This window comes from Centroberyx gerrardi, chromosome 23, assembly GCF_048128805.1.
Source record: "Centroberyx gerrardi isolate f3 chromosome 23, fCenGer3.hap1.cur.20231027, whole genome shotgun sequence".
In the NCBI taxonomy this organism is placed as follows: Eukaryota; Metazoa; Chordata; class Actinopteri; order Beryciformes; family Berycidae; genus Centroberyx; species Centroberyx gerrardi.
In genome coordinates, this window is record NC_136019.1 from 1,340,508 (window position 1) to 1,355,114 (window position 14,607).

Consider the following 14,607-nt stretch of genomic DNA (forward strand, 5'->3'; position numbering starts at 1 on the left):
TTCTCTGTAGAGTGTGAACACACATCTGTTGCTCTGACAGACAGGAGGCGCACGGCTTGTCCTGTTTGTCTCGTGGGCTCGAATCTCACGACCTTTGACCTCTGTCCTCTCTGTGTTTCCTGTCACTTTTAAAGGAGAACACCGGCGTAGTTTTCGCTTTTTTTTTTTTAATCTCCATTATCGCCCATCAAGTCTAAACCAGTGATGTATTTCCACAGTCAGAAGCTCATGCTATGACGTCATATTAGAGACATTGTAGGTGATTTTTTTTTTTTTTACTGGCAGCCGGAGAGAGGGGGGTAATAGTTCGATTAAAAAACTCCGAATTTCTGAAATTAAAGTCAGAATTTGCAAGATAAAAAAACTCAGAAAAAAAATCTGAAAATTTTCTCATTGTCTCAGGAAAACAAAATGTGTCATCCGGAGATAATGACGTAAATAACTTGTATATCTTGAGAAAACAAAGAAAACAAACTTGTCATCATGGGAAAAAAAGCGTGAATAAAATGTATGAATACGTGTCCTCAATGGGCTTCCATAGTTAGGGTTGCACTGCTCTTTAACATCATACTCATTATACTCCCCTCTCTCTCTCTCCAGCCCTGGAGAAGCTCCAGCTCCAGGCCCCGCCTCCCTCCGCCTGCGGCCCAGTGGAGGTGGCTCTTCCTGGGCTGGTGTTCGACCTGAGCTCCCTGGTCCTGTACGGAGCTCAGGCGTTCCTGTCCGACTGAAGATCCTGCTGGACCGACTCTACAGCGTCCTGAGTCCAGAACAGGTCTGTATACACTAGACCCACTGGTCAGGTGGCTGGTCATCTGTAAGACCCGGAGGTGGGGACTCGAGTCACATGACTTGGACTCAAATCGCATGACTTGGACCCGTTTTAATTGCTTGAGACTTTACTTGATGCATGAAGAGAAGACTTGAGACTTTACTTGATGCATGAAGAGAAGACTTGAGACTTGACTTGACTTGGGTTCTGGTGACTTGGGTTCTGGTGACTTGGGACTTGACTTGACTTGGGTTCTGGTGACTTGGGACTTGACTCTGACTTGTACTCTGATGACTTGAAAAGGTTTCTAAAGTCTTGACTTGAGATCTTGTGTTTGTGTAAATGACTCAGATTGAAAGTGATGAGATTTGTTCCAGCGGACGACCTGAATTTAAATTCTGTTTTCTGAATTTGTATGGAATGATTGAATTTATTGAAGTTGAAACTGATTATAGAAATCAAAACTCATGATGCTCTTACCAAGTTTTTATCCTATTAAAACCATATTGCATTGAAAAGTCCTAGATATTTAGTTTTCTTTAAGATATTAAATTGATACTGGACTCTTGATTTGTTCTGACTTGACTTGCTGTTCTACATTTAGACTTGAGACTTGTGCCTCAAGACTTGAGACTGACTTGGGACTCGAGCGAAATTGACTTGGTCTCATTTCCTGTTGCTGCAGTTTGAGTTTCTCTCTTCTTTGTCTGTTCAGCCATGGTGGATATCGCTGCTCATGCTAATACCCAGTTCTTCTTCTCTGTTGATTCCAAACAAACCGGAACCGGAAAAACATTTTGAAAGGAGCCTCTGCAGTTCTGTAGTGGAGTAATAGATTACTTTGTAATCTGTAACAGATTACTCTCTGTCCTCTCCAGGTCGGCCATATAATCCACACTCTGGGCTGGAGTCTGGGCGACTACGTCAGAGGATACATGCTGCAGGTGAACACACACACACACACACACACACACACACACACACACACACACACAGTAACTCTTAAATGATGTCACATGAGTTTATAATAATAATAATAAAAAATGAGCAATTATGCACAATTGGATGCTCAAGTGTATTTTATTTATTGATACTGATTGTAGAATTAACAACTGAAACCAATATATAAGGCTGATCTCTCTCTCTCTCTCCCTCTGTCTCTCTCTCTCTGTCTCTCTCTCTCTCTCATCCTCTGTCTCTCTCTCTCTGTCTCTCTCTCTGTCTCTCTCTTCTCTGTCTCATCTCTCTCTCTCTCTCCCTCTCTCTTCTCTCTCTCTGTCTCTCTCCCTCTCTCTCTCTCTCTCTGTCTCTCTCTCTCTCTCTCTCCCTCTGTCTCTCTCTCTCTCTGTCTCTCTCCCTCTCTCTCTCTCCCTCTGTCTCTCTCTCTCTTGTCTCTCTCTCTCTCTCTCTCCCTCTGTCTCTCTCTCTCTCTGTCTCTCTCTCTCTCTCTCTCTCCTCTGTCCCCTCTCTCTCTCTCTCTCTGTCTCTCTCTCTCTCTCCCTCTGTCTCTCTCTCTCTCTCTCTCTCTCCCTCTGTCTCTCTCTCTCTGTCTCTCTCTCTCGTCTCTCTCCCTCTGTCTCCCTCTCTCTCTCTCTCTCTGTCTCTCTCTCTGTCTCTCTGTCTCTCTCTCTCTCTGTCTCTCTCTCTCTCTCTGTCTCTCTCTCTGTCTCTCTCTCTCTCTCTCTCTCTCTCTCCCTTCAGTTCCCTGGTGGACGGGTGTTGGACCGCTGGTTGATGGTCTCTCCTGAGGAAGAGCTGCTCGTCCTCAAGCAGTTCCTTCGTTTCGGCGAGACGCGCCCCATCGTCGAGCTGATGACCCTGCAGCGCCTGGCGACCGCCAATCGCCTCTCTGCATCCCCCTCTGACCCGAGGCTAAACCCCGCCCCTAAGAGCTGCCAATCGAACATCAGGGCGTTCATCGAGAGGAACGCCGGAACGCTCGGAACTCTGGGAACGTTAAGGACCGCGAGAGGAGAGTCACGGTCGGTAACCAGCGGCCGCCATTTTGAGAAGAACGGTTCACCTGACAACAACGCCGGCGTCCACCATTTTGAAAATTTCCCCGGGGGACTTTCTTTGCTCCTCCCCTTCCACTTCCCAAGCTCCGCCTTCCATTTTCTGGATTTGGCCCCTCCCACTAAGGTAATTAAATGAAGGTTTTGAAAACTAACCCATTTGACCCCTCCTTGTTTTCTCCTCCTATAGCAGTCTGACTCCTCCTTATTGTTTTCTCCTAGTAGTCTGACTCCTCCTCTTTTTATCCTCCTAGCTACCTGACTCCTCCTTGTTTTCTCCTCCTAGCAGTCTGACCTCTCCTTGTTTTCTCCTCCTAGCTACCTGACTCCTCCTTGTTTTCTCATCCTAGCAGTCTGACCTCTCCTTGTTTTCTCCTCCTAGCTACCTGACTCTTCCTTGTTTTCTCCTCCTAGTAGTCTGACTCCTCCTCTTTTTCTCCTCCTAGCTACCTGACTCCTCCTTGTTTTCTCCTCCTAGCAGTCTGACCTCTCCTTGTTTTCTCCTCCTAGCTACCTGACTCCTCCTTGTTTTCTCCTCCTAGTAGCCTGACCCCTCCTTGTTTTTCTGTTCCTAGGACCTCGCCCCTCCCACTAAGCTAATGCAGCAGCTACAGAAGCCCAGCGGGATCAAACTGAGCGAGCGACACAGACAGGAAGCAGGAAGAGGAGAGAGAGAGAACGATCGGGTTTCGAAGCCGGCGAACGGCGATCCGGACGTTAAAATCAAACCTGACCCCGACGCGCCGAGCCCGGCCCGGTCGCTATGGCAACAGAACCAACACCAGCAGCAGCACCAGCGTATCCACGACAACTGGGAACTCGGCCTGGAGAGGGGCGGGGCCGAAGAAGAGACCGCCTCCTCCCGCTCTGCGTCTCTCCTCCCTTCCTCCCTTCTCCACTCTTCCTCCTCCCTTCCTCCCTCCTTCTCCTCCTCTCCTCCAAAGGCTTCCCAGAACGTACAAGCCTCCTCTTCCTCTTTCCCTTCCTCCCTTCATCCACTCCCCTCCTCTTCCTCTTCCTCTCTCTATCCTCCTCCCTCCTCGTCCTCCCTCCACCCTCTCCCCTCCTCCTCCTCTTCATCCTTCTATCCTATTTCCTCCTCCTCTTCTTCCCTCCTTCCTCCTCCTCCTCCCTCATCTTCCTCCCTCCTTCCTCTCCCCTCTTCCTCCTCCTCCTCTTCCTCCCTCCTCCCTCTCCCCTCCTCCCTCTGCTCCCTCCCCTCCCCCTCAGGTCGGAAGGGAAGAGTCTGCTGCGGCGTTTGCGGGAAAAGCTTCTACGACAAAGGTGGGAATCTGCTCATTTTTCAGCACCTATTCTTGTAAGTTAGAAGTCACATGTGAATTTAAAGCACATGTGGGTCTTTGTACAAATTTCACATGTGAATATGTGACATTTCCCATTTGCCATGAATTGTCTCTTTGCATGTGAAATGAAGTTTTTACATGAGAAACAAACACTGCGGCATGTAATGGTCAGGTGGAAATGCGACAAAAATGTCTCTGAACCGAAAAGCCAGTGTGTTCAAAAAGCATGACATCATCACATTTTTGTATGGGATGCTTTATTTTTTATCAAGTCTGCAGTAAAATAATAACAATAGGCTACAGTTCAAAAAAAATGAAATTGGCAACTAATCGTCTAAAAAGAAAACATTAGTGCTGATGATGTCAGACTCTACTATCTACTGATCCTCCACCAATAACTAAGAATAACGACGCACGGAAAAGAAACTTGTGCCTGATCGTTCCGATACTGGATCAATATTGGCTCAGCATTCGTCAAATGGAGAGCGCTAAAAACTAGAAAAGCGTTAACGAGTGACGGATAGGAAGCTATAGTCTTGCTACGCTAGTAAGTGAACTATTGATGTCGTTACCATACTCGTTAGTGTCAGCATGCTAGCTAGCTTTTGCTAAAAACAGACTGTTTACATTCTGCAGCATGTATTTTTGTAATTCCTCTCACACCGCCACCAGAGGGCGACACGGGAATGAAGTGAGCAGAAATCGCAAATTGTAGCTTTAACTTTAACAAAAACCCCTCCTGTGTTTCCTGCAGGAACGCTGAAGATCCACTACAACGCCGTTCACCTGAAGATCAAGCACCGCTGCACGGTGTCCGGCTGCAGCATGGTGTTCAGCTCGCTGCGCAGCCGCAACCGCCACAGCGCCAACCCCAACCCACGACTACACACCGCCACCAACACACACACACACAGAAACACACACCCTGACACACACGTGGGCACCGACAGAGACACACACACACACAGAAACACACACAACAACCCACAGCTACACACAGGCGCCGGCAGAGAAGAACACAGCACGCACGCCCACAGCGGGACACGCACTAACACACACACCGACACACACCCTGACACACAAACGCACACCGACACACACACTCGGACGCACATGGACACACACCCTGACGCACAACAACATACACACGCTCGCAGGGACGCGCACACACACCGGCAGCCGGGCGGTGACGTCACACACACACACCGACGGAGCGCGCCGACACACACCCTGAGAAACGGGGTAAGCTGGTGCACACACACCCAACATGGCTGCCAACGCGACACACACCCCGAACTCCGTGACTCCGCCCACAGCTGCAGCCCGCCGTCCCAGGCTCCGCCCCTCCTCCTCCTCCCCGGACACAGTGCCTCCTCCCTGGGCTCGTCTCCCTCCCTCTCCCCCTGCAACACCGCCGACACTTCTGATTATGGCGTCGAAGCGGGAGGAGGAGGAGGGGCCTGTGTCAACCCGCCGACCAATCAGCAGAGCCGGCGAGGGTCAGGTGACCCCGTGCCAAAGAAGAAACCCAGAAAGTCGAGCACGCCGGTGAAAATAGAGAGAGAGGAGAGCAGGAAGGAGGAGGAGAGTTGAAGCAGCAAAATAATTAGTCAACAATATGCTCATTCAAGAATAAACTGCTTCCTTCATGTGATGTATTTCCTGTTGAAACAGGATGTTGGGGGCGGGACATAACGCAGGGAGGGATCATTCAAAAGTGTAAACCAATGGGAGATCAGTCAGGGAGAGAAAGGCAGTAACTTATTATTTACGCCTCCTGGTGCAGTGTGATGTCACCATTAAAGATACACTGTTTTCCAGGAAGGAAAAGTAATGGGATTTTGATATAAAGATATAGGAAAATTAAACATTTGTACATTTTTGGGCATTTATTGTTAAATAGGTGTATATTATGTATATTAGGAACTGTGCAAACACGGTGAAAATGTCAATTTTCATTTCATTGTTACTTTCAATTGAAGAGTTTTATTCCAAAATGTTTTGTTAGCTGATGTTTACTGCTCAGTATTTAAAAACCAACCAGAGAGCTCAAAATGTTGGAATATTGTTTTCCTTTTTCCAGGAAATAAAAAAAATAATGGGACTTGGTGTAAAATACAAGAAAATTAAAATTGAACAACCACATGAGAAATGCGTGTTGTGTTGTTGCATGTCTGTCCAAATTATGAGATACCACCCATCTGCAGCCAATCATGTAGCAGCACTAAATGTCCCACTTAGCACTGCAATAGCATTGGTGCTACAGCTGTCAATCAGCATGCTCAAGTAGTCAGGTATCGGACAGCACACTGCAGAAAATGACAGACATTGCAACTAGTGATGGATGCTACAATTCGATACGGGATCTGTGGTTCATGATTCAATACAGCCAGGATACCATGTGATCAATAAAAGTTCAGTTTATTTCTGAGACAAATCTTTCTAGCGACACCATTGGCTGCTAGAATGTAAACAATTTAAAAATGATTTATAAATTTATAAAGTGACAATAATATAATTTGGATGGAGAGCTTGTGAAACTGTGATAGTGCCATGTCATTTGTGATTATTACAGAATAAAATGGAGCCGATATCACCATTCATTTTTCTGACCCAAGATACGTATTGTCACATTTTTGTATTGTGATATAATGAATTTCCATATATCATGCCGTCCCTAATTGCAACTAACTTAATTTTGTATCTAGACTCAATGTCACTTCAGAATATTTTCAGTCAAATTCCCTTACGGCACTGGAACATCATTTTGCTAATTTTAATAAAATATGTCGCAGTGTGGGAACTTCCTGCCACAAAGTGAGACAGGAGAGACGGATGACCCTCCCACAAAAACATTTTTCAGCTTTAGATTCATTTTATATGTTTATTGATTGTGATTGACTATTGTTTAAGTGAAGTCAGGAATCATCTTAAGACCTCTGCTTACAAAACAGTTTTTGATAATGTCTGTGTTTTGGAAATATTTACTAAAGACTTTCAGGGAGCAATATTTCTTCCAAGTGGACACATAGTGGTTTGGAATTAAATTATTATTTTTCATTGTTGTTGCTGTTTGCAACCCACAAAACTCACACACACTCTATCTTCCCAACACCTGAATGTTTTATTGAGGAAAAAACAACAAAAACAAGGCTTCAGTCTTGTAAGACAATCTGCAGCAATACACAGCCGTGATATTCAGGAAAAAGAATAAAGATGGAAGTGATTCTTTGTGTGTTTTGAAGCAGCAGCTCTAAATAAAAGTTTTGTCACAGACTGTAGTGTTTGACTTGGGCTGGACGATAATTCAATATTATCATTTATCGTCTTTCAGTGGAATCATATCGTGATGATATGAAGATATTTTAATATCGTGACACATTTCTCCTGTCTAAATTGATGATGACAAGCAAATTTTACTTAAAAACTCTGACAAAATGAGGTATGGTAGGAATATTATTTGAAAATTTCAGTTTTGTTTGACATCACACCTAACATTACTATTCGATTCAATGAGATGAACACTAATTTGAATATTTAACATGACTTTGCATACATGAACCATATCGTGATATATATTGATATCGAGAAAAATCCTTATGATTATCATGATATTGATTTAAACCATATCGTCCAGCCCTAAGTCCAGGTGTCACCGTTTCTTTTTAAAAATGATACAACTTAGAACATACAACTGATACAACTTATTAGAATTTGAAAAAAAATCTACAGGAAACAGAATTGGCATTTCAGGAATGTGAAATTCAGATTACACAGTGTTATATATTATCAATACTGAATTATGTTTCCGGTCATTCCAATTCAATTCACATTGTTTCCTTAGAGCTGGGTGACATTCACATTGCAATCCCAACTGCAAGAATTGAATTGGAATTGAACATGCAATCATGAATGAACCCTGTCTGAATCTGAAGTCAGATTAAACAACACGAAATTAAAACAAATGATGCAATTGTTTAAATGGGGCAGTAAATAAAAAACATCTCTGGCCCATAACCCAAAATTACCGTAATATTTTTTGTGGGGGGGTTGATAGAGTTGTTGATCAATACCAACGACTCATCGACAACTGACATTTCTGGCTTTCAGAACTCAATCCCCCCCATTATACGAATAAATTAGTTCACAAATAGACTCGAGTCATCAGCATAGAGGGACAATTAATTCTAACAGACCAACCAGGTTATCAACAAAGATAGAAAACAGAAGTGGGCCAAAGACTGAGCCTTGTGGTACTGAGGCATTGACAGAGAATGGATCCGAAGCTTGGCCAAACTTTAAGACACTTAACACTTAAAGTTGTTTAGATGTAAAAGTTATATGTGTTAAGTTTGCTTGAGAGCTTTTCCCCACCAAGCAACCAGCGATAGTTCTTTAGAAGAGAAGGAACATAAACTACAAGCAAATGTGTCCTTTAGGGCATAAATCCAACCAATGAGTTTTCTCAGTGTTCAGCCGAATGATGTTGGTCCGATATCGTGCTGCCCTCATGGCCATGCTGAAGCTTCTCCCATCTTATGTCTCTTCATGTGTTAAAAACTCAGAAAAGTACAGTACCATTCTTCAAATTAAGCACTCTGTTCTTCAAATCAAGTTCTCTGTTCTAAATAATTTATCAGCAAAACAGCACCTTTGTATTAGCAGTGCAAGTAATCAAATAATCTGGAGCATGTTGCATTTAAGGAGGGGGAACTAAAAAAAAAAAAAAAAAGTATATGTGTCGTCCCCCACAAATGATGCAGGCATCGGTTGGGCCAATCACTAACTAGTTTCATCAAAATCGGACCGGTGGTCTAACAGTTATGGCCTTTCAAATTTTGAAATTCTCAGAAAACAGCGCCAAACTGCATCGTCTCTCCAAAGTGGACCAGTGGAGTCTGAGAGATACCACTTTTGAGTTTAGAGTTTTATTTGTAGCGCTCTCGTTAGGCCAATCAGTGCAACTTCTAAGGATGACTGGATGTGGACAGCAAGATTCATATAAACAGGACTTAAGTGTGTAGGAGTTATGGCCTTTCAATGTTTAGAAATTTAGACTTTTAATTAAATGCCCACATCAAGCCAATCAGTGTTATTGTTTAAATGCTGCAACACAGTGCGAGGATGCATCATCCTTCCAAGTTTTTTTGTCAAAATCCAGCGGGACAACATGCGTTCTTTTAAGCCGTGAATTCAACCGAGTTTTTCTCCCGCCGGGTCGGGCCTCTCCTCGCCGTGCATTCTCATGTGAGCCTTTAACTCGTGGCTCGCGTGGAACATTTCGCAGCAAACATCGCAGACGTGTATTCTGTCTTCATCTGCGTGACGCTTCGCGTGCAGTTTCAGCGTTCGCGGATGCATGAAGCGCTTCCCGCAAACCTCGCAGCTGTGGTGCTTTTCCCCCGTGTGGGTCAGCCTGTGTTGAGATAAAGACCGAAGGTTGCAGAGAGACTTACCGCACACGTCGCAGCGGAACTGACTCCCGCGGATGTGGATCCTGCGGTGCGCATTGACCTGCTCCTTAAAACCAAACGCTTTATGGCAAAATTCACATTTGTGCGGTTTGTCCACAACGTGCAACTTCTTGTGATTTCTCAGCGTCGATTTCAGAGCGAATGTTTTAGGGCAGACGTCACATTTGTACGGTCTCTGTCCTGTGTGGGAAGCGAGGTGCCCATTGATACCGTCTATGCTGAGGTAAGACTTGCCGCAAAAAGGACAGTCGTGAGTTTTTTGGTGATTTTTAAGATGACCCCGCAACACCTCTGCAGATTCCAAATGTTCTCCGCACACCCCGCACAGACATCCGGAGCCCATCGCGTGACTCCAGGCGTGTTTCATCAACTTCCCCGTTGATCTGTGCAGATCTCCACAGACTCTGCAGGAGAGAACAGAGTTACTGTTCTCAATCGTCATCTCTGGAGATGACTGGATCGATTTCCTTCTCTTGGCCCTGAAACAAGAATGTCTGACGCGTCGCTCCCTCGACATGTTTGGCGAGTGCGGTTCGGGTTCGCTCTCCTTCAGGTCCTCGACGCTGTCATCCGGTCTCCGGTTGTCATCTGAGCGACTTGCCTCGTCTCTGTCATCTTGCTTCTCATCCTCGTCGGTGGCGTCACCTTCGCTCTCAGCTGCAGAGCGGACAGAAGAGAGCGCCAGAAAGTCGCCGGCTGGTTCTGATACTCTGCGTTCTTCGTCATCGGCTTCCTCCACTTTTATCTGTTGTTGTGTTGTCAAGTTGCTGGGCAGAACGTCTGCTCCGTTGCTTTCTACTCTCTGAGAGGTGTTGGTGTGGGAACTAGGAGCAGAAATCAAGGAGTTACATGTTTTGAAACAAACTGAAGCATCACACAGAGTACGCTGCTGTTGTTCCCAGGCTTTATAGATGAAGTTTTCCAATTATAATCTGTTTCCTAAAACATGAACCCAGTCATTCACAATCATCTAACAAAAGAAATTTAGCAAAGGTAGAAGTAATTTTGTTATAAAGCACACTTCCCAGCTCATCACAAGTCCGTTTACATTTGAATTATGTACATTCAGGTACAGGTTTCGTGCGTACGTGTGAAATCTGTAAGAGTCAGCTATCTTGCCAGGAATTTCAACACTGTATACAAGGCACCAACACTACCACAGTTAGGGTTTAATTCCCCTCGGGGGCCTCTCATAGTACCTTATGCTAATCCAATCACTTTGGATAAAAGTATCCACAAATGACGTGTTAAGTAATGTTGTTTTCAATTCCTAGTCCTTACAGAAGCATTTTACACTCCCTTTCTTTTTGAATTACCTTGCATGTGGCTTGGTTGAGGTGGATGGAGAATCTTTGGTGGCTTTGTCTTTTCTCTGTAGAGGATGAAGCTTTTCCTTTCTGACCTGGGGTTCCTCTCCTGTCTAGAAGAAATGAAGAGCTTTGAGCCCAGATGAAAAAAAGACACCTAAACACTAAAGTGGCTTACAGCACAAAATTAAACCGAATGATGCAATTTTTTTAGAAGGGGCAATAAGTAAATTTTGCTCTGGCCAGTAGCCCAAAGTGACCATAATATTTTTTGAGAATGGAGAGTTCTTGAGGCTCCAGTGGTGTTGTGCATAGAGTAGTAGTAGTAGTAGTAGTGTATAGAGACTTGTACAGGCATTACGAGTGGCACAAGATGACGCAAACAAAATCTACCCAACTCGCAAACTACTACAAAATCTGACAAACTACCTTCAGTCGGATGTAGAGGGCCGAATTCCCTTTCCCAGTGGACTTGATGGACCTGTGGATCTCCTCTGGTGTCAGAGTGTTTAGTTTCAGCGGCTGTAGTCTCCTCGTCTTGTCAGTTGTGAAGAGGTCAAAAGGTTTGTTTCCTCCAGCCAGCCGAGGGAACTTGGACCTCAGCAGGTCCAGGAAGTCTGCCTCCTGTAGGCCACCGGGACACTTCACCTCCCGCACCGGGTATTTCTTAAACACTGGCACAGAGACAAATTCACCAGAGGGTTTATTCAATTTGATTTGCTTTTCTTGTCATGCCATTTTACAAAAGAGTACAGAGAAACTTAAGACTTTTCCTGGAGTTCTTCTCACAGCACAATCCAAGCAAGATAGGTGGTGGGCCAAGCCTTGGAAATGCCCATTTCATTGATTGATTTCATAGTTTCAGAATTCTGACTTTATTCTACTTAATTCCTCACTAAAAATGTACGCACTCGTGGATCTGCAAGGTGCTTTGGAAAAAGTTGTCCACGAAATGGCAGTGAAATGTTACGTCTTTTCATGCCATTTTTTCAGTTTCCATAAATAATGATGATAAAATTCTGGATGTTGGAGCGAAATGAAAAAAGTCTAGGAAAATAATTCTGTTCCTTAAAGAAGACTGAATGAAGACTAATGCTTGTGATTAATAATCGTAATCACAATATCAAGTACAGTAACTGAGATCATCATTTTAGCCATAATCATGCATCCCTATTGGAAATCTCATTTTGGAAAAAGGCCTCAACACTTACCTTGTCGTGAGAGAACGCTGGTCTGTGAGTTCGCCAGTATGCAGACCCTGACAGCCAGGTGGGGCTGTGCTTCTCCTGTTTGAGGTTTCTTTGGTTTTGTCCCGTCGGTCTGACCGCTGGGAGACGAAGACCTGGGAGATGAAGTCTGGCAGCTGGGTGGGAAATGGAAAATCAATGTGGTTACCTTATGAAGATGCAGAAAGTTGTCCACTGTGGTATATGTTGCATGCGTGCAATTTTGTGTGCAGGCCTTGCAAACTAAATTTCCTTCAGCGAAAAAAAAACGGAAAAATTGAGTTGTTTCTCAATGAGTATGACTGGGTGTGGTAAGTTGGTCAGCTGACCACTCTGGCAGGTAACAAACCATTACTTGACAACTTGAAGGTCCTGTTCTATTCTTGGCAAGAGGTAAAAAAGGCGGAAAGCAATGTAGATCTCCTAAAATGGCCAAAATACTTGTAATCAAAATAATAGGAGGAGGGAAACTTCTAATGCATCAAGTAAGGAAATCTATTCAAGTTTAAACAGCATCTTTACCTACCTAACCGTTTTTCAAAATCCACTGGCTGTAGTGAAGATTTGTTCTAAATAATGGCGTCAATATCGGTCTTTTTTTTCTACTCACTGTGCGATCGTTGGCTTCATTAGACTTTGACTATGCTGCAAGAGCTGTATGGCGTCATTTTATGGATTTTTACTGTTCTTTTTCTGCTCTTTTCGGGAACTCTAAACATCGGTCCGCAACAACTTCAGTTTTTTTGGAGACGGCTGCTCCGAAGTCGTGCTGGAAAGCTCGGGGTGTGTACGGACTAACAGACTTCACCAGAGTTTCAACTGGCAAGGGGCCGAGTAGATAACGACTGGATTTTCATTTTTTGGGTCGACTGTTCCTTTAAGCTTGAATAACTGTCCCTCTTTTCTGCAGCTTACACAGCATTCCCACGTCTTTCCAGTCTCATTCCCATGTAAACCATCTCATATAAGTGATAATACTAAGAGTTTGAACCTTGATGGTGTTTGATTGTCCAGATCCTCCTGATGCCACCCGGGGCTCGGCGCCGGTCGCTCAGCGGACTCGTACTCATCCTCGCCCTCCTCTTCCTTAATGGGGCAGAAGAGGCCGAGGCTCCCGGAGTCCTCCACACCTGGGCAGCGACAGCGTGATGGAGTTATAACATTTTATTCACTCTTGGGCAGAGGTGTGACCAAGTCAGCTTTGCTTGAGTCTCAAGTCAAGTCCCAAGTCTAAATGTAGATCACCAAGTCAAGTCCATGTCATTAATGTCAAGTCTCAAGTCTAAATGTAGAACAGCAAGTCAAGTCGGAACAAATCAAGAGTCCAGTATCAATTTAATATCTTAAAGAAAACTAAATATCTAGGACTTTTCAATGCAATATGGTTTTAATAGGATAAAAATTTGGTAAGAGCATCATGAGTTTGATTTCTATAAATCAGTTTCAACTTAAATAAATTAAATCATTCCATACAAATTCAGAAAACAGAATTTAAATTCAGTCGTCTGCTGGAACAAATCTCATCACCTTCATATAAGTCATTTACACAAACACAAGATCTCAAGACTTTAGAAACCTTTTCAAGTCATCAGAGTACAAGTCAGAGTCAGAAATTCAGTTTGGACCAAACTCTCTCTTAAGCAATTGCTGCCATTAATTGTTCAGCTCTACCAGGGACACAAACTTGTTGTTTTTGTTTGATGAATCAAAGTATCTTAATTAAAATCAATCAATATATTAAGCTGGCAGTCTGTCAAGCTTGAGGTTGCAGGATAATCATTCTGTTATGACACAGAGAAGTGAGGCTGTAGTGAACCAGGTGAACCTACTCTGGAAGTTGCCATTTTATTAAAATCTCAGTGCTGCTTCATGTTTTGGTCGCATGCCGAATTGAACAGCGAGTCATATCGATTCGTTAAAGGTCTTCGGTTATGTACGTTAGCCGATAAGTAAGGCAACATTAAAATTTACCAAAAATGTTTAATTGGCTTCGGCGTCATATTTCCCACGAGAGCTTATCGTGCTAGACTTTAATTACTATTACATGAAGAAGTCAGTCTGTCGCCAACCTTCTCTCTCTAGTTTGACTCGAGGCTGCAGGAGAACATCCAGCTGTCTGCTCTGCCGGTCGATCTCCTGCTTGAAGCCGGAAGCCTCCTCCTCGTAATCGGCTATTGTTCTTTCTACAACCGCTAAGATTTCCCGGGCGGCTGCTGCCAGTCTCTCGGTGACGATTCCTCTCAGCATCTCAGCTTTAGACATGTTACTGAAACCCTCCGGTGTCTCGGAGTCCGCGGTGTTCTCGTGCATCATGTTATCAAACACTAATTTGTTCAGAGAGGTTTCCCCACACAGACGTTCATTAGGGAGTCTAACCAACGTAGCCGGAACAAAAAGAACACTTCCGGTCCGGTCTTTTCAGAATAAAAGCGTCAGGATAAAGCGTCAAGCGTCCACCAACACTTTAATTTGCTGAAGAAAACAACAAATTAAGGAACAAAATAGAACT

At 44.2% G+C, this 14,607-nt stretch overlaps 1 protein-coding gene across 1 annotated transcript; it reads right to left on the minus strand.

Annotated features, from left to right (window-relative positions):
• Positions 1 to 9,104: 9,104 nt before the first annotated feature.
• On the minus strand, positions 9,105 to 14,445 carry LOC139922846 (uncharacterized). Its single transcript, XM_071913471.2, has 6 exons — positions 14,168 to 14,445; positions 13,090 to 13,228; positions 12,084 to 12,235; positions 11,302 to 11,546; positions 10,882 to 10,985; positions 9,105 to 10,389 (listed from the first exon to the last, which is right to left on the minus strand). Exons 1-6 carry the CDS (start codon positions 14,409 to 14,411, stop codon positions 9,285 to 9,287), a joined length of 1,989 nt encoding a protein of 662 aa, XP_071769572.2. The 5' UTR covers positions 14,412 to 14,445; the 3' UTR covers positions 9,105 to 9,284.
• Positions 14,446 to 14,607: the final 162 nt, after the last annotated feature.